At 47.6% G+C, this 19,439-nt stretch overlaps 1 protein-coding gene across 2 annotated transcripts in view; it reads right to left on the minus strand.

Moving 5' to 3' along the window:
- Ell (elongation factor for RNA polymerase II) overlaps positions 1 to 19,439 on the minus strand; it is a 55,521-nt gene that overhangs the window by 17,055 nt on the left and 19,027 nt on the right. For both annotated transcript variants that reach the window (XM_050127592.1, XM_050127591.1), the window contains exon 2: positions 8,116 to 8,163. In XM_050127592.1, coding sequence (XP_049983549.1) covers positions 8,116 to 8,163 — 48 coding nt within the window. The remainder of the gene's footprint in view (positions 1 to 8,115; positions 8,164 to 19,439) is intronic.

A 19,439-nucleotide genomic window follows, 5' to 3' on the forward strand; every position in this document is an offset into this window, starting at 1 on the left:
ATCCAAAGGGGCTGTACCAGCTTGCATTCCCACCAGCAATGCAGGAGTGTTCCGACATCAGGGCCCTCAACAGGTAGCATGTTCCTATGGGAGCCCAGATTGACGAGTGGGGCAGGAACACACTAAGGGTGCATGTCTGAGGTCCCACCTCCCCCTCACACACCAAGGCACAAAGGTGGCGAAAGAAATGGCTGACACGACTTTTGTGGAAGGAGCCCTTGGCGCACTGGCCAAGGACATGGGACTGTGGCAGTTGTTCTTGGTTGTTAGCTTGACTACATCTGGAATTAATAAAGCCTAAGTGGCTGGGTATACCTGTAAGGAATGTTTTCTTGACTGAATCATTTCAACTGGAAAAACCCAACCTAGATTTGGATCTTCCGAAGTGGGAAGAGCCACCTTCAATCTGCGCCACGCCCTCTGCTGGTAGCCTATGTAAATGACAGGGACGAAGGGACACTTGGCTTTGCCTGCTTGCTCTGGCTCTCACTAGCAAGTCCATTCCTTCACTGTCATTAGGGCCTGCTTCTTCAGGACTGTAGTATATACCGGAGACCAGCTGAGACACCCAGCCTCATGCACTGAACAACTTTTCCCTTAGCAAACTGCCACTGTTGGAGTAGCTGGGCCACAGTCTGTGAGCCACTCTAATAATCCCCTTATATATCTCTGTGTGTGTGTATGTATGTATGTATGTATGTATGTATGTATGTATGTATGTATTGTTATGTACACACACACATATACATACAATATATATATCCATCAATTCTGATTCTCTAGAGAACCCTGACTAACTCAGGGGTGAAGCTGTCATTCCTGGCTGTGTCCCCCCAGGGAGCCACAGGCCAGCAACTGTGGGCCATGTGGGGCAGCTGAGGCACACCATATACCTGGTTATCAGTTACAGCCAAAGGTGAGCTGAACAAACCTGTAGAGCCTGGGTAGCTGGAGGGAGAAGTGGGAACACTCAAATGCTCCAGTCTCCCTGGGTTGTAGCCCCAAAGCCACACCCATGAGGGGCCTATGGCCAGGAAGACCTCTTCCCATTTAGACAGCACTTAGCCCAGAGCACTAAGTAACAGGAAATCCACTACAGTCATCTCACTGAATACACTGACCAGGTCAGTGACAAGGCAGCAACTTTAAGTAAAAAGATATGAGGACAGGACTTGGGCACAGGCTGGCCATACCAGCTGCTCAGGAGGATACTGAGTATAAGATCAATTCTGGGTAATATAGCTAGATGATGTCTCAAAACAAAACGTAAAAAGCAGGGGCTGGAGAGATGGCTTGGTGTTAAGAGCACTGGGGAGGACCTGGTTCAGATCCAACACCCACATGGCAGCTCTCAACCACCAGGCCAGGGCACACAAAGCTCTCTTCTACCTCAACAGGCACTGGGCACACAGACAAAACATGCAATAAAAAATTAGGGAAAAAAAAAAGATGTGGGATATTTGTACACGGTGTGAAGATATATTGCTGTGACTGGTTTAATAAAGAGCTAAATGGCCAATAGCTAGCCAAGAGGTATAGGAGGAACTTCTGAGCAGGAAGAGAGGAAGTAAGAAATAAGCATAAGAGACACACAGGATGGGACAGAGGTAAAGCCATGTGGTAGAATGTAAAATACGGGTTAATTTAAGGTATAAGAGCCAGTTATCAATAAGCCTGAGCTAAAGGTCAAGCCTTCATGATTAATAATAAGTCTGTGTCATTATTTGGGAGTTGGCAGTGGGACAGAGCAAGACTCATTACATATGATGCTCAACCTCCACGTATGTATTTCCACATAGGAATTGAGAAATCTTTTTGTTTATTTTTGGCTTTTTGAGACAGGGTTTCTCTGTGTAGCCTGCCTCTGCCTCCCTAGTGCTTGGATTAAAGGCATGCGTCACTGGGCTAGAGAGATGGTTCAAATGTTAAGTGCACTTGCTGCTCTTCCAGAGAACCTGAGTTCAATTTCCAGTACCTATATGGTGGCTCACAACCATGTGTAATGAGATCTGGTGTTCTCTTCTGGCCTGTAGGCATACGTGCAGGCAGAATACTATATACCTAATAATAAATAAAAACAAAACAACAACAAAAAAGGTATGTAATACCACCACCTGGCAGGGCCTGAGAAATCTTTTTTTTTTAATTTGATTTTTATTGAGCTCTACATTTTTCTCTGCTCCCCTCCCTGTTTCTCCCCTCCCCCTTCAACTCTCTCCCAGGTCCCCATGCTCCCAATTTACTCAGGAGATCTTGTCTTTTTCTACTTTCTACTTCCCATGTAGATTTGATCTATGTACGTCTCTCTTAGTCTCCACATTGTTGTCTAAGTTCTCTGGTATTGTGATTTGTAGGCTGGTTTTCTTTGCTTTATGTTTATAAACCACCTATGAGTGAGTACATGTGACAATTGTCTTTCTGGGTCTGGGTTACCTCACTCAAAATAATGTTTTCTAGTTCCATCCATTTGCCTGCAAAGTTCAAGCTGTCATTATTTTTCTCTGTTGTGTAGTACTCCATTGTGTAAATGTACCACATTTTCCTAATCCATTCTTCGGTCAAGGGGCATTTAGGTTGTTTCCTGGTTCTGGCTATGACAAACAAAGCTGCTATAAACATAGTTGAGCACATGTCCTTGTGGCACAATTGAGCATCCTTTGGATATATACCCAAAAGTGGTATTACTGGGTCTTGAGGAAGGTTGTTTCCTAATTTTCTGAGAAATCGCCACACTGGCATCCAAAGGGGTTGTACCAGCTTGCATTCCCACCAGCAATGCAGAAGTGTTCCCTTTTCCCCACAACCTCTCCAGCATAAGTTGTCATCAGTGTTTTTGATTTTGGCCATTCTTACAGGTGTTAAGATAGAATCGCAGAATTGTTTTGATTTGCAGAGAAATCTTAAAGACAATAACAACAACAAAAATCGGACAGACTTCCACTGCAGCTCACAGAGGCGCTAAGTAGAAACAGCACGGACTCAGCAAATTCCCCAAGCTCGTAAATGTTGCCTCTGGCTGGTGCTCTCAGACTGAGCAGTACAGAGCCAGAACAGACACAAGCAGCAGGACTAAGGCTGGGCTCACACAGTCAGAGATAGGCTACAAGGGTATAGCAGTAAAGTGATCCAGACTAAAAAAAATCTCTAAATAGGTACATTAAAAAATGGGAACTCAAGAAACTAGACAACAAAATACAAATAATCAAATTTAAAAATGGGGTAAAGAGCTAAACAGAATTCTCAACAGAAGACTCTCAAGGGCCAAAAGACTCAATATCCTTAATCATCAGGGAAATGCAAATCAAAACGATTCTGAAATACCATCTAACACATGTCAGAATGGTTAAGATCAAAAACACTGAGGATAGTTTATGCTGGAGAGGATGTAGAGTAAGGGGAACACTCCAGCATTGCTGTTGGGAGTGCAAACTTGTACAGCCACTTTGGAAATCAGTATAGTGATTTCTCAGAAAATTGGGAATCAATCTACCTCAAGACCCAGCAATACCACTATGGGCATATAACCAAAGGATGCTAAATCAAACCACAAGCACACTTGCTCAACAATGTTCATAGCAGCATTATTTATAATAGCCAGAAACTGGAAACAACCTTGATGCCCCTCAACTGAAGAATGAATAAGGAAAATGTGGTACATTTACACAATGGAGTACTACTCAGCTGCAAAAAACAATGACATCATAAAATTTGTATGCAAATGGTAGAACAAAAAAAAAAAATCTTGAGTGAGGTAACTCGGACCCAGAGAGACAAACCCGGTATGCACTCACTCTTAAGTGGATAGAAGATGTAAAGTAAGTCCAGAGAATTGGGGGGGGGGGGGTAGTGGAAAGGGAGAAGAGAAGGAGGACAGGGAGGAAGAAATATATAGCTCATTAAAAAAAAAAAATGTTTAGCCAGGCGGTGGTGGCTCAGGCCTTTAATCCCAGCACTTGGGAGGCAGAGGCAGGCAGATCTCTGTGAGTTCAAGACCAGCCAGCCTGGTCTACAAGAGCTAGTTCCAGGACAGGTTCCAAAACCACAGAGAAACCCTGTCTCGAAAAAAAAATAAATAAATAAATAAAAAATAAAAAAATAAAATGTTTTTTGGGGGATATAGACAGTCATAGAAAAGATAGGCGGTGTTGGCACATGCCTTTATTCCCAGCACTTGGAGGCAGAGGCAGATGGATCTCTGAGTTTGAAGTGAGCCTGGTCTACAGAGTGAGTTACCAGACAGCTAGGACTGTTACAGAGAAATCCTGTTTCATAAAAACAAAACAAAAAGAAAAAATAGAATAGTTTAAAAACAATAAAGTCTTTAAGAGAGAACAAAGTAAAGAGAATAAGCCGTGTGAAGATGGGAAACACAGGTGTCTGGATCCCCTACCGTGTTTTGTTGATGCTGAATTTTTAAATGATAATGAATAAAACATCAAGTGCTGAGAGACACTGGGGTATGAAAACTGCTAAATGAAACTAACCTATATATTTTGAGAATGTCTTTTAACTTCAGAATGAAAGTCAGAAAATATGTGGCAGTGGGGAAGAGGTTTTGCCTTTGTTTCCAGAGGAAACAGAAAGTTATGGTTCTCTTCATTTGATTGGGGAGACCTCCTGAAAATCTTAGCTACACACATGAGAAAAGAAACCAAGAAAGACTGCAGGACAGATGATGTATATGCGGATCCCTCTAATATGGGAGTAGCTCTGAGACTGGGTGAGACATAGTAAATCTGTTGAGTCCACGGCATGGGTAGAAATTTGGTTATACAGTCAAGAGATTTATAAAGTTGACAGATACCTTTTATCTGCTCAAATATAAAATGAAAAAATCAACTTTAACTGATGTGTGCACACTGCATATCCCATATTTATGTTAATGCAGATATACACGTTACCTTTAACCAACGTGTGCACACTGTACATCCCATACTTGTGTTAATGCTGATATACACATTACCTTTAAAATTCTGAGTGTTTTCGGGACAAGACATCAATAAAGAAAAAAAAAAAAAAACCAGGTGATTCAGTCTCTCAAAATGCCTCTGTTTGCAGATTCCTCCAAATTCTGCATCCAGAACAACTTCAAAGCTGCTAGGTGAGATGGTCCAGAATCACACACTATTCCAGCCAGGACTTCAGATAAGTCCTGCCTATTTTCCCATCACACACAGACTGAACAAATGATACAGCTAGCTTCCCCAGCCTTGACCATTATCTCAGTTTTCTCTGGTTCCCTAAAGATGCCTTCATTCTCAGACAATAGGAAGCAGTCTAGAAAATACAATACCCACATTCCCTAGAGGTGGAATGGGTGATATTTGGTCATTCAATGTATTATGGATGTTTTCATTGGTTCAGGGCATTTTATTCAAGCTATTACTGGTCAAGGCAAGGGGAAAAAACTAAGCAAGAAAGGTTAGAAAAAAGGGAAATACAGGAATGATAGGATAAAAGAGTAGATTACTGAATCCACTTTAAACTAAAAAGCAACTACTAACCTGAAATATTTTATATTATCATGGACTTTTGTATACTGATACAAATTTAAAGTTATTTTCATTATAATGTATTATATGTTTCTATTCTTGGTTAAGGTATTGTACCTATGCAGCTCATTTAACAATGTAATGCAAATTTTTAGTCCTTGAAAATTATTGTTACAAAGTATTAAAGATAATTAAGAAATACAGGTTAGTAGTTAGTCACAATCAAACTTGTGGCCATGTTAAGCATGTTCTCAAGGTCAAACAGAAATATATTTAAGATAGACAGATAGTCTTCAAGCATTTCAGAGACCCACAGAATATGGCATTTAAAATGTTCTAATAACAAGGCTTTTTATGATAGTAAGACATATCTGCTCCTGGTGGCATCAATCTACTACAAAAAAGAATGATGGGGCTGGAGAGATGGCTCAGTGGTTAAGAGCACTGGCTGCTCTTCCAAAGGACATGAGTTCAATTCCCAGCAACCACATGGTGGCTCACAACCATCTGTAGTGAGAGCAGGCGTCCTCCTCTGGCATGCGGGCATATATGGAGGCAGAATGTTGTATATATATGATAAATAAATCTTTAAAAAAAAAAAGAATGATGGAAATAGAAGAACCTCCATATGGAGTCTGCTTTTATTGTGACAAAACTAGCTGTTTTAATAAATAATGCCAGCCTGAAGTTGTCCTGGTCAGCCTTACAGACCAGGCATTGGTAACACTCACCTTTAATCCCAGTAGCCACACTAGTTTGCCATAGAAACCGGGTGGTGCAAGTCTTTAATTCTAGCCCTAGAGGATTATAAACCAGGAGGAGACAGCTCTCAGACATAGTCTCATTTTGAGATTCCTGGAGGCAGGATTGCCATTTCAGACTGAGGTAGAGGTAAGAGCCAGTAGCTGGCTGCTTTGCTTTTCTGATTTTCAGGTTGAACCCCAATTTCTGTCTCTGGGTTTTTATTAATTGTGCTACAGTTAGTCACTGGGCAAGAAACTGTCCTTGTCTTTAACTGCTAACAGTATGCAGTCCATATTGAACAAGCAGGACATAAAAGTTCTGACTGCAGAACTTTGTCAAGACAGGGTAGGACAGTCCTTCAAAATACCTGCTTCATGGAAATGTCTGTCAGATATTCTAGGCCTGTAGGTCCAAGATGGATGCCCCATCATTGGAGAAGAACTTTGGGTGACTGTCCAGGCAGCCAGCTTTTGTTTCTTAGATTAGAAAGTTGTTTGTGCAACACTTCCTGTTTACTCAGAAAATATTGTATCCTTTTCAAATCTTTGATGGGGCTCAAGACTAGATAGTTGTAATTACAATTTTCCTTGTTACCAAATTCAGAAAAGGAGTTTATATTAGAGATGTAAACTTTATGTTCAGAAACATAAAAGCTTAAGTCGTTTATCTAAGGTATTTTTAGGATGGTAATACACGTTATGATGGAGAATGGTTTGAAACTCTGGACTAAGACAGGAAAGAAATACAGTGCTTTCTCCACATTTGCCAACTACTGTGAATGGAATTCTTATCTGATAATTGTTCTTATTGTATATACTTTTACTATGTCAGAGTTCAAATCTTCCCTTTTTACTTAAGACAAAAAGGGGAAATGTTGTGGGATATTTTTATGTTGTGTTAAGATATATTTCTGTGGTTGGTTTAATAAAGAACTGAATAGTCAAGAGATAGGCAGGAGGTAGAAGTGGGACTTGGGGGTAGGGGGAGAGGAAGTAGGACATTAATCTAGGTGCAAGAAAGACACAAAGAATGGGACAGAGGTAAAAGCCATGTAGTAGAAGGTAGATCAATACAACATGGGTTAGTTATACTATTATTGACAACAAGTCCAAGAACTAAAGGCCAAGCCTTCACAATTAATAAGTCTCTGGGTTGCTATTTGGGAGCAGGCTGGTGGGACAGAGAAAGAGGCCATGGTGGCTGAATAAGAACAGTGCCACAGGCTCATATATTTGAATGCTTAGTCACCAGGGAGTAGAGCTGTTTGAAAGGATTAGGAGGATTAGGGGGTGTGGCCTTGTTGGAGAAAGTGTGGGGGGGGGGAGTGTAAGCTGTGAGGTCTCAAAAGCCCATACCAAACTCAGAGCCTCTCTCTCTCTCTCTCTCTCTCTCTCTCTCTCTCTCTCTCTCTCTCCATATGGATCAGGAAGTAGAACTCTCAGCCACTTCTCCAGCACCGTGCCTCCCTGTGTGCCATCATGCTCTTGACTATGAGGATAATGGACTCAGCTTCTCAAACTATATGCCAGTCCCCAGTTAAATGCATTCTAAGAGCTGCCTGGGCCATGAGTCACCTCATTGCAAAAAGACAGTGAGCACAACAGAGGCCTGATGATGTAGCTAAGCCGTGAAACACTTGCCTGGGCTGGCAAGGAGGTGGCCCTGGGCTCCCTCCCCAGAACTGCAAGTTGGTTGGGGGTGGAAGAATTTCCATGGAAGCATTCCTATCTAAAACACCACACACCCATGAGAGGGCATCCCAAGGATCACTGTGAGATGGTCACCCTGCTCTCACACATGGCCTTCCCTGGGTTCAGTGTCCAGTTTGGGGCCACCCTCTTCCACAGCCCATGTGTGTGTCAGGACAGGAAACACTCACTCCTTGGCTTCCTTCAAACCGGATGGATGGTCTCAGGGACACAGAATCCTACAAGAGAACAAAAGGGAAAGCTTCAATGGACATAAAATTCACATCCTTCCAGCCACACAGGGCCAGAGCACAAAGCGCATTCAGAGACCCAAAGGGTTTTGAAGGGTCAGTAGGAGTTCCAACTGCCAGAGACAAAGTCACAGAAGCAGAGCCTTGAGACATGGGCAGCCAGCGACAGGTCAGGAGCCTTGGTGCTGTCCAAGGCCGACTCCCTGGGAGAGGAGAACAGGCAGAGCTTAGCGCACTGTGGCCTTTGTGGAGCAGATCACAGTTACAGGATCCTGCTGTGGGGTGAGGACACCGGCAAGCCCTTCAGAGCCATGTCTGGGAAGTGGCTCCTACAGGAAACCTGCACTGAAGGGCTTCAGCCCAGAGCAGAATGACCACATCCCCCAGTCTCCATTCTGCTCCAGAGCCCACTGGGTCCAGGCCACCTTCTCTCAGGGATGCTGTTGTCTGCGGGCTCCTGCCCCCTCCATTTCTCCCCTAGGCAAGGAGATGATGCATAGCGGCAGTGCCAATAACTCCACTGCAGGGTAGGCCTGGGGGCCGAGGGGGCACTGCACACTGGGCCAGAGCCAGAACCAGAGCTACCACGGCATGGCAGGAGCAGCCAGTCAAGGGCAGGTGGGGCGGGGAGAGGTGGCCGGTGGTCCTACAATAGCATACAATTTCCTTCAGGGTGGAGGCAGTGAGGGTCCCTTTTTCTGCAGAACCCCATGCCTTGGGCCCTCTTTGCTCTCCAGAGATGACCCAAAGGGCCAGCCGCGTACAACCATGTCAGCTGCTCAGCCATGTCACAGAACACCCAGCATGCATGAAGGCGCTGTGCTGAAGACACAGGTGAGGATCCCTGCAGAGGAGTCATGGCCACACCACAACCAATCTCCTACCAATGTCCTCAGGGCCAATGACAGGTGCTGAGAAGACAAAGTCAGTCTGACAACCCACACCCTCTCCCAGGACAGAACCACACCCACACGCTGTATAGGGTGGTAGGGTTCTTTGATCTTGTGTGATGCTGGGCACACCAGTGCACACCTGCCACTGAGTCAACCCCAGCACCACCGCACACTTTGGTGTGCCACACCAAAGACAGTGGGAGAATTTACAGCCAAAGCTCACACTTTCGAGGTTTAAGGGCCAACTGGTGAAGCCACCCAAAAGCAGAATGTAACCTGGATGTGACCTCAGCTCCCATGGCCACATGCTGTGTGAGTGAGTCCCAGCTTACAGGAGAACGAGGTAGAGCCTAGAGTCATCTTTGGCTATATAGGAAGTTTAAGGCCAGCCTGGGCTATGTGATATCCTGATAGAAAAAAAAAATCAAAAAATAAAATCCCTCACCAGTCACTGTATGGGAGCCACCTCTGGGCAATGCACTGCTTGCCTGTGGTAGATGTCTCTTTGGATTAGGGAGCCATAGAGCAAGGGGAAGTGCCACTCATTATCCTTCCACTTTCCCCCCCAGGATTTGTACACATGCCTGGACTGTCACTGGGGCCGTATCTTACCATAAACGGAAAGACAGGTTAAAGGAAGCCTCTGAAAGACACAAGAGCCACTCAGAGCAAAGGTCAGGTGGCCTTGTGGCACTGGGCCCAGGAGGAGGAACAGCAGGTACAGCCTGGCCCACATCCACCCCTAGGGCCAAGTTCTCTAGAGGTCAGTGCAGAAGCAGAACACAGGGATCTACTAAAGGACAAGACAGAAAAAAACACATCCTCCATGACATGCATGGAGTCGTAGGTGATAGCATAAGGGGCCAGCTCTGAGAGTGGCCTTATGGCCATGCAGACATTCCCCTTGATCTGTAAACTTCCTGGCTGCTCATTCTCCTACAGCTGTCTTGGAGTAGCCCAGGAGCTCAGCCTTCCTCAGACCTGGGGAAGGCTGACCTCAAGTGGCTGTTCCCATGTGACCTGGCTGTTTTCATAAGCCTGGGCTCCCAGCCATACAGGCTGGGCTTTCATGTCAACAAGGAGTATTCACTACTCAGACCCGTCATTTGACTGCAGCTCCCACAGGGTTAGACAGGCATGGATGGAACAAGGTACGCCATGGTGGTGCACCATCAGTGAGGAAGGCTGAGGCAGGATGGTGAGTCCCAGGTCAGCCTGGGTTGCAGGGCAAAACCTTGCCTCAAAAGCCAACAGCCTCTGGGCAAAGTGCCACAACTCACACCTGTCATGAGGTCACAGTGACCCACAGGGAAAAAGCAGGTTAATAAAGCCAGATCAGGAGGGGTGCTGCTGGTGTTCCACAACAAACCAAGGACCACAGCTGTTCACTGTGGCCTTGGTCCATTTGTCTGGCAGCTGAAGGCCCACTGGGTGAGTCAGTATCAGAAGACAGGTGACCAGGCTGAGCTACCCTGCTAGTGCCTGTCACTAGCCCAGCAGATGGTCTTGTGTAGAAACCTAGGGGCCAGGCTGGAGTCCACTGTCCTGGACAGTGCAGCCAGGCCACGTGAAGGACAGCAGGTGCCTCACATCAAAGCTAAGCACAGGCTCAAAAGCCTTAAGAGGCCTGAGGAGTTAGGTCTCTCCAAGGGTGTCCTGTGTTTATAACCACCCACTCCTACCACATCCCATCAACCCTCCTGGTCCTGAAGGGGACAACCTGGATTCTGTAGAAGCTCTGCCCCCTGGGCTGCTTTCAGTCAGAAGGGACATAGCTCTCTGGGATTCAGGCTGCTGAGTACCTAGGCAGCTCCAGCACCAATACTCAAACTGGGCAGTGAGTGACGGTTGCTAGTTGGTGGCAAGAGAAGGCCATGCCTGTTTCCCTGGGGTCAGCATGCAGAAGTTATGTTCCAGAAGAAGCCAATGTTGTACCTCCTGTTAGCATCCAGACTTGATAGTGTAGGAGTCACCAGGTGGTGCTGGTCTGGAAGGTCACGGAGAACAGACAAGGCTCAACAGACACTGTGTAGCAGGACAGGAGTCCCAGAAGAGAGTCCAGGAGAGTTTGTTGGTGACAGTGCAGCCCAGCTGCAGCAGAGACTCCAGCACTGTGGAGATGACAGGACCATGGGAAGACCACCAAGGTCAGCAGCAGTGGGGAGTGGAGCTGCTGGAGTCTGGGAGACTGTGTGCCCACGTGGAGCCACAGGGCAGAGCCAGAGAAGTGACCCAAGACCCTTGGAGGAGCCCAGACACTAGATCCTGAGTTGTTGTTACTTTTGTTGTTGTTGTTTTTCGAGACAAGGTTGCTCTGTAGCCCTGGCTGTTCCTGGAACTCACTCTGTAAACCAGGCTGGTTTCGAACTCACAGAGCCAACCTCTGCCTCCAGAGTGCTGGGATTAAAGGTGTGTGCTGCCACCTGGCCAGATACTGAGTTATTTATACAGTAGGAGTTTGCTTTGACTTTGATTTGATTGTGGCTGTGTCCGGGTTCTTCCCTCTTGAAGTAAGACTTTATTTCTGATTTTACAAAAGCCCACAGTTGAGGGACTTTGAATTTTAAAAGAATTTGGATTTTTAAACGCAGACTGTCTATTTTAAGAGACTGAACTTTTTAAAGATGTGGGACTTTTAAAAATTGAGCGTTTATGTTGTAATGTTTATATTAACATGTGAACTTGGGGAAAGGTTATGACTGAACAGTAATGTGTTTGGATGTGTCAAGCTGACAAAGGTCAAGTGCTGGCTAGTTTTATGTCCATTTGACACAAGCTGAGGTCATCTGAAGAGGGAGCCTCAACTGAGAAAATGTCCCATGAGACTGGACTTTAGAAAAACCCATGGAGCATTTTCTTAATTAGTGATTGGTTTGGGAAGGCCCAGCCCATGGAGGTCCTGGGTTCTATGAGAAAGCAGGCTGAGCAGGCCATGGGGAGCAAGTTAAGCAGCATAGCCTTTGCATCAGCTCCGCCTCCAGGAGTGACAGTGACTGCAAGTGCAGGGCAGTGGACTGTCCTGGCAGGGACCTGCCCCGCTGCAGTCCAGGGTTGCTGCCTTCAAAGTCCCATAGTTTGTGGTACCACCTCCACAGCAAGAAATAAAGTCCCATGGGCCAGGTGATAGCAGGTGTGGCACTTCCTGAGATCTTAGCAACTTCTAGACTGGCTCCCAGTGCATGTGGGAGGTCACTAGTGGCCTAAGGGCCCTGGTGGGTGCTGGAGAAGCTATGTGGCTAAGGAGTTACTATCCCTAGGGTTGGTTGGAGGAGACACCCTCCCTGGTCCTATCGGGTTAACAAGCTTGACTATGTGCTGTGGGCAGGCAGCAGCAATGGTCATATTCTCTGGGGACAGAGGACACAGCTGTGAGCCAGAGGATTGGCATGGCAACTGTATTTGGCTGATAGCACCAGCAGGGTCCACACTGAGAAGAGGCCGAGAGCTAGATGACTTCAGATCCTATAGGCAGTGGCAAGAGTGCCCCGGGCACTGGGCCTGCAATGCCCTAAGCACTGACCCATTCCTGGACAGGGGATGGTAGTGGGAATAGGTGAGGCTGGTTCCGAGATATCCTTACCCCACCCCCACGCTCCACGCCTGTACCCCAAAGGCAAACATCAGGACACAGGGCCTGGAATCCTCTCCAGCTCTAGAGAACAGCTAGGGTGAGGCAAGGCAACAGGAAATGTTTGTGCATGCCCTAAGGCAGGGGACAGTTTACAGAGTGTGGCTGAGGCTCAACTGACCACTGAGAGCTGGGGGTGGGGGCAAGGTACTCACACTCAGCACTCGGGAAGGTCCAGAGGGAAGCTAGCTAGCGTCCTGACCACCTTGGGAATTTTAGGGGAAGAAAGACTGTGACCCTTTCACTGAGCAAAGGACAGAGTGTTAGTGTCCAGGCTTCCTGGTGGCTGCCACAGGAAAGTCATTGTGGATCATAGACGAGACCCTGATTCACAAATAAGGGAGGAGGGTGAAGGGGAAGGACAGACCAAGGGGCTGGAGTTCAACTGGTAGAGGACACACCTAGCAGGCATGAGGCCCTGGACTCCATCCTCAGCACCCCATAAACTACTTATGGTGGCGCACGCCTGTAATCCCAGCATTTGAGAGGCGGAGGCAAGAGATCAATCAGGTCATCCTTGCCTATGCAGCAAGTTAGAAGACCGGATATGTGACGGATGGGTCATATCTAGAGCCAGACAAGGCTGGGTGAGGGTGGCAGAGCATGCTGTGCTTTTTCCTGGAGCCAGGAGCTTCACAGCTTTTATGTCAACCCTGCTAAGCACTGTCCCCGCACCCACCCACATCCTACTCCATCCAGGACAGAAGACCAGGGAAAGGAGGGTGTGGATCCCTTCTAGCAGTCCTCGGGGCGCCAGGCCACAGGCTGTCCTCTCAGAGGGAAGGCTGAAGGGGCTACTAGCCAGAGACCTCCCCTTTCCAGTAAAGCCCAGCCTGTTGGGCAATGCTGCTAAGGAATTCTCCTTTGGTTTCCTGGCAGGATGAGTGTAGTCGCCAAGGCTGTGGACCCTGGTGGGAACAGTGCCTCTGTGTGAATGACTAGAGCTTGGGAGCCAGGCCCACAGCTGTGGCGCTGTCACCTGAGCAGGCAAAGCCTGATGCGCTTAGTGACCTCACTCACGGTAGGTACGTTTGTCTAACTCAAGGAGGGACCCAGCAAGCTCATCTTGAGGAAGACTCTTTGTTGTTTATTTCTAAACAGGGTTTCCCTGTGTAGCCCTAGCTGTCCTACCTGCCTCTTCAAGCAAGACTTTTAAGGCTGTAACCACCACCCTCCTGCAGCCTTGGGCAGAAAAGCTCAAGCACTATGGCTACCCAGAGCCCAGTCCTGATGTCAAGCCTCCTCAAAGTCTTTTTCTGTCCCTGTGAATGTGTCTTTTCTGAAGTGTCCATGGAGTCACACAGTGCATGCGATCTGTGGTTGTATAACAAATCCTCTGATCTGGGAGCTCTAACACCTGTCCTGTCCTGGTCAGTGTCACTGGGTTGAAGCAGAGGCAGTCCCTTCTAGCATCCTTCCTTTCTGCCACTTTCTACAGGGACACTAGATTCCTCCCCCCCACCCCTTTTTGAGACAGTGTTTTTCTGTGTACCTCTGGCAGTCCTGGACCTCAGAGATCCGCCTGCTTCTGCCTCTGGGTGCTGGGATTAAAGTGTGTACCACCACTGCCCGGCTGGAATTTTTTTCTTGTAAGCAGTTCTTACACATTTCTGGCCTGCCTCAATTTACAATGTAGCTGGGAATGACTCAGAACTGTTGGTCTTCTACCCCTGTGCCTGAGTATGTGGTGCTGCAGTCTGTAGCTCTGTAAGTCTTCGCTGATCTGGAACTCACTACCTACACCAGGGCAGCCTCCAGCGTTCATCAGTCCTCCTGCTCCTGTGTCTAGAGTGCCAAGAACAACCTAGTTTCTCTTTTTTTCCTTTTTTGTTTCGTTTTTTTTTTTTTTTTCAAGACAGGGTATCTCTGTGTAGTTCTGGCTGTCCTGGAACTTGCTCTGTAGACCAGGCTGGCCTATAACTCAGAAATCTGCCCGCCTTTGCCTCCTGAGAGCTGGGATTAAAGGCGTGTACCACCACACCCAGCTCTCCTTTTTGGTTTTTAAAGTCAAGAATTTTGCTATTTAGTCATGGTGGGCCCAATCCTTTGATCCTCCTGCATCAGCTCCCACCTGCCTGGATGATAGTGTGTCCACCACCTTCAGTCATCTTTACATATATTACACACAAAACCCAGGGGCAGCACCAAGAGCTTAAGTGCTGGGCCTGCTGCCCCAGTGAGTCTGGAGCCTATGCTCTGCCTCTAGGCGCCGTTACCCCACGTGGGTGCTCCTGCTCTGGATGTCCTAACTTTCTTGTTTTTTTCCTTGTTTCATTTTTAAAGAAGGGTCTCAAACTCCTGATTCATCTGCCTCTACCTCCCTGAGATGACAGGCATGTGCCAGCATCCCCAGCTGTTTCTTTTTCTTTTCTTTAATTTTTTTGAGACAGGGTTTCTCTGCAGCTTTGGAGCCTGTCCTGGAACTAGCTCTTGTAGACCAGGCTGGTCTCGAACTCACAGAGATCCACCTGCCTCTGCCTCCCGAGTGCTGAGATTAAAGGCATGTGCCACCAACGCCCGTCTGTTGAAATAGGAGTGCCGGCCGCCCGCATGGCTAGCTTATGCCCGAAATAATTACACGGAAACTGTATTCTATTAAACACTGCCTGGCCTGGCTAGTTTCAGCTTTTTCTTATTGGCTAGCTCTTACATATTGTTCTAACCCATTTCTAATATTCTGTGTAGCCCACGAGCTGGCTTACCAGGGAGGATCTTAACCTGCGTCTGTCTGGAGCGGGAGAATCTACTAAGATTCTTTTTCCCAGCATTCTCTTCTGTCTACTCCGCCTACCTAATTTTCTGTCCTATGAGGGCCGAGGCAGTTTCTTTATTATTAACCAATGAAAGCAACAGATAAGATACAAGACCCACCTCCATCACCCGTCCTCCCCAGCTGTTATTTTCTTAATATTTATTTATTTATTTATTTGCTTGTTTGTTTATTATTATGTATACAATATTCTGTCTGTGTGTATGCCTGCAGGTGAGAAGAGGGCACTAGACCCCATTACAGATGGTTGTGAGCCACCATGTGGTTGCTAGGAAGAGCAGGCAATGCTCTTAACCTCTGAGCCAACTCTCCAGTCCTCCAGCTGATACTTAAAAAAAAAAAAAAAAACCTATTTTTTGAAAAGCTGTGTTTTATGTTTTACCAGTATTTTGTGGTCACTATTTAATTCTTTTTCTTTTTGAGACAGTGTATCACTATGTGGCCCTGGCTGTCCTCATAGAGATCTGCCTATATGCACCACCACTCTGCTGAAAAGCCATGTTTTCTAACAATCTCCCAAACTCCCTGCAGGGGTTGTGCCCACCTCCAGAGCAGCTTTCTCAGACAGCCTCACTTCCAGTCCACTGACCCCAACGATGTCATAGCCAGGACATTTTCTAGATCTGCCTCCAAAAATGTTGCTAAGCACATAGAGCAGATACTGGCCTGTCTCACTCATAGGGTCCTACCACTCCTGCTGGATATCAGGACAGTTCCTATGCTGCCCCTATGAGCCCTCTGAGGAAACCACAACCAATCAGCAGTCACTTCACACCCCCTTTAATTGAAAGGTCCACCCCCAATCTCGACCACAGAACAAGCCAGAGAAGACATGGATTGAACGAAGGTGTGGGGATCCAGCCTCACAGGACAGCAAGTTCTGTTATCCCTAAACAACCCTAGCCTGGCCACCACACCATTTGATCTCACCTGGATGTTGCAACTCAACCCCACTCATGACCTGCATGCAACTTCAGAACTTTGCTAAACAACATATCACCTCCCAGCAGGCCTGTACACTCAACCACAGCCCTTGACCTCCCTAGGACACCTCCCAGACTGACCTCCAGAGAGCTAGGGTCCCTGGGCCAACCCAAGGCCCCACCTTGCTTCATCTTTCTGCACCTGCCCCTCCTCAAAAGTGAGTTCAAAGAGACTACCTATGACAAGTACTAGTACCCACCCTAGGTCTTTGGAATCCTCAGGCACAGAATTCCCTGAGACTGAGTTCCTCAGTCAAATAAAGTCATAACAAAAGCACACGAATCACCTTCTCAGACTCATGGGCCTGTGCTGTCTGACAGGCTCAGCTCCAGGTGCTGCCTCTGTCCCTTGCAAGGGACTTTGCCCACTGTACCCATGCTGTGGCCTGCAGAGCCTACATGAGCAGTGACATCAGTCGGGAGAGGAAGTGTATCAGAGGGACTATCCCAGGTTGCATGTACTGTGTCCTATCTCAGGGTGACACACCCTGATCTCTGGCCAGTCTATGCAGAAGCTGATGCCAAGCATCTGCCTACTAGCATTCTGCTTCAGGAAGATGACTGACTCAAGCACAGAGAGCCATATAAAATGTCCCAGAAGCCAAGCACTGGAGCACAATCGGACCCCTACCCCCACACCAGCTCCTCAGTTGATTTGACAGAAGGGCCCATGGAGAAGCCTGAATGCAGGAGACATACTGTGGCAGGTCATGCTGCCAGAGTCTGCTCAGAGTGGGTGTGGGAGCTCAGGAAGGGAGCAGAGATGCTCGGGCAGCTGCATCCAGAACCCCTCACAAAGTAGGCTATGATCAGACCCAAAGTCGGCTAGGGCAAGCAAGCCCAACTTAAACATGAAGAAAGGCAGGTTCTTTGGGAGCTGGAGAGATGGCTCAGAGGTTAAGAACATTGCCTGCTCTTCCAGAGGTCCTGAGTTCAATTCTCAGCAACCACATGATGGCTCACAACCATCTGTAATGAGATCTGGTGCCCTCTTCTGGCCTGCAGGCATACACACAGACAGAACATATACATAATAAATAAATAAATATTTTTTTTTTAAAAAAAGAAAGGCAGGTTCTTTGCTAAGACAGGGTATGAGGTAATGCTGTTGACACCTGTCCCTGGGTCCCCAGCACTTAAAAGCTGTCTGTAGTGGCTACCCATGGGGATGGCTGGGAGGACTGCAGGCTGGACTCCTCAGTTCTCTCTTGGCAGCTGTTTATCATCTGCCTTGAGACAAAAATGGGCTGATCTTCAAGGTAACAAGATCAGCATGAGATGGAGCCAGCTGGGCTCCTCTGCACAGAGCTCTCCAGTTGACAATCCCAGGAAATAGTCACTTTCGGGAAGTTTCTCAATTCTTTCAGGTCAGGAGATTACCGAGGAGAGTGAGGAAAGAATACATGCCTGTCAACCTGTGTGCCCAAGCCTCTATGTAACTCAAGCCTCCACCACCTCACATCTCAGATTCTGGCCCCAGTCTCCTCAGAAGAAAGCCTCTGCAGCACATCTGTCCTCAGCCCAAATGTCTAGACAGTGGCAAGCCTGGCCTTGCAGCCCTGAAGCGCCTATACAGGGACACAGCCGGGTGGCCCATGTCCCTGTTTAGATTGTTTCTTGCAGCCACCTACCTGGCTGACTCCCAGATTGTGGGTGACTTTGCCCTATCACAGTATGGTGGGCTCAAGTGCCAGAAGTACATCCTAACATTTTTGATCCCTGAGGTAACAGCCTGGCATGGGGATTCCTAGGTGTGGCTAAGCAGAGGCACACAATGACATTGATCACACATGCAGCCCTGGTGTCTTCTGACCCCTAGTCACCAGGAGCAGCTGGGCCAGGGAGGACACAGTCCTATGACCTGCTGGCTGGTTCTCACAGAACAGCCTTCCCAGTCCCAGGAATGTTTTAGAAACCAACTCAGACACAAATCCGCCATCCAGAACACCCAAGGCCCTCCCACCCACATACACTCTACACATGGGTGCACAAGCAAGCACATACACACAGAGACTATCTGTGCACAGACACATCTACTTGCTTTCCCAACCCTGGGGTACAGCTGGACTCTGGTACACCACCTAGACACACTGGGGTCTCTGAAGAAGGAGGTGACCACAAGCTCCAGAATCCAGTATTGGCCCGAGCCCACACTGCAGCTCACTTCCCACTGTTTCCCAGCACCGGGACAGAAAGGAGCAGCCCAGTGCACTGAGTCTCTGGTTTGGCTGCCTCTAACTGGGCACTTCTCAGCCATTCTGGCTGTGAAGGAGATGCTGACAGTGTTAGCCAGGGAGAGCAGGGCCTTGTGAGAACACTAGTTCCAGGATGGTACCCATGAGCCTGGTACCTGGGACCACAGAAGATGCCTGGGTGTCACAGGACCCCCAAGGGAGGCTGAGTAAGAGAACCTGCCAAGGGTGAGGACAAACGGCAGGGCAGAGTGAAGTCTATAGGGGAAGGCAGTCTTCATCAATACTCCATAGGCTCCATCCTCGAGGGAACTGAGGCTCAGACAGTTCAGCAAGTCAGAAGCGCCCTTCAGGGGTCCCAAAACAGTGAAAACTGCAGAGACCAGGCCTGCAACAGCCAGGCACATTTCCTCCTCTCCCTGGCTTTGCTGAGTACTCCGTGCCCTTGCCCATGAGGGCACACCAGGTGCCAATAGGCAGGAGGTGGCTTTTACTGTAGTCTGTGACACCAAGTTTCTGCCCATGATGGTGAGAAGTCACTACATAACTGAGATAATGGCCAAAGCTACTGACACTGCAGAAAGCCAGCAAGGATGTGGTGACAGGGAGCTCTCAGCACCACCATGCATATGTGGCACAGCCACTGCCACATGTAACATCCCATTAAGACAAATGGCAGGTGCTACTTTGAGGTCCCTGTGGTGGCCCACGAGTGACTCAGTTTCCCTCTGGAGTCCGTTCTGGCTTAAAAGTCATTTGAGTTTAGCTTGCCTGTTCTGCTTGCTCCAAATATCCTTG

This window comes from Alexandromys fortis, unplaced genomic scaffold (assembly GCF_014885135.2).
Source record: "Alexandromys fortis isolate MF-2015 unplaced genomic scaffold, M_Fortis_MF-2015_v1.1 scaffold_284, whole genome shotgun sequence".
Taxonomy (NCBI): domain Eukaryota; kingdom Metazoa; phylum Chordata; class Mammalia; order Rodentia; family Cricetidae; genus Alexandromys; species Alexandromys fortis.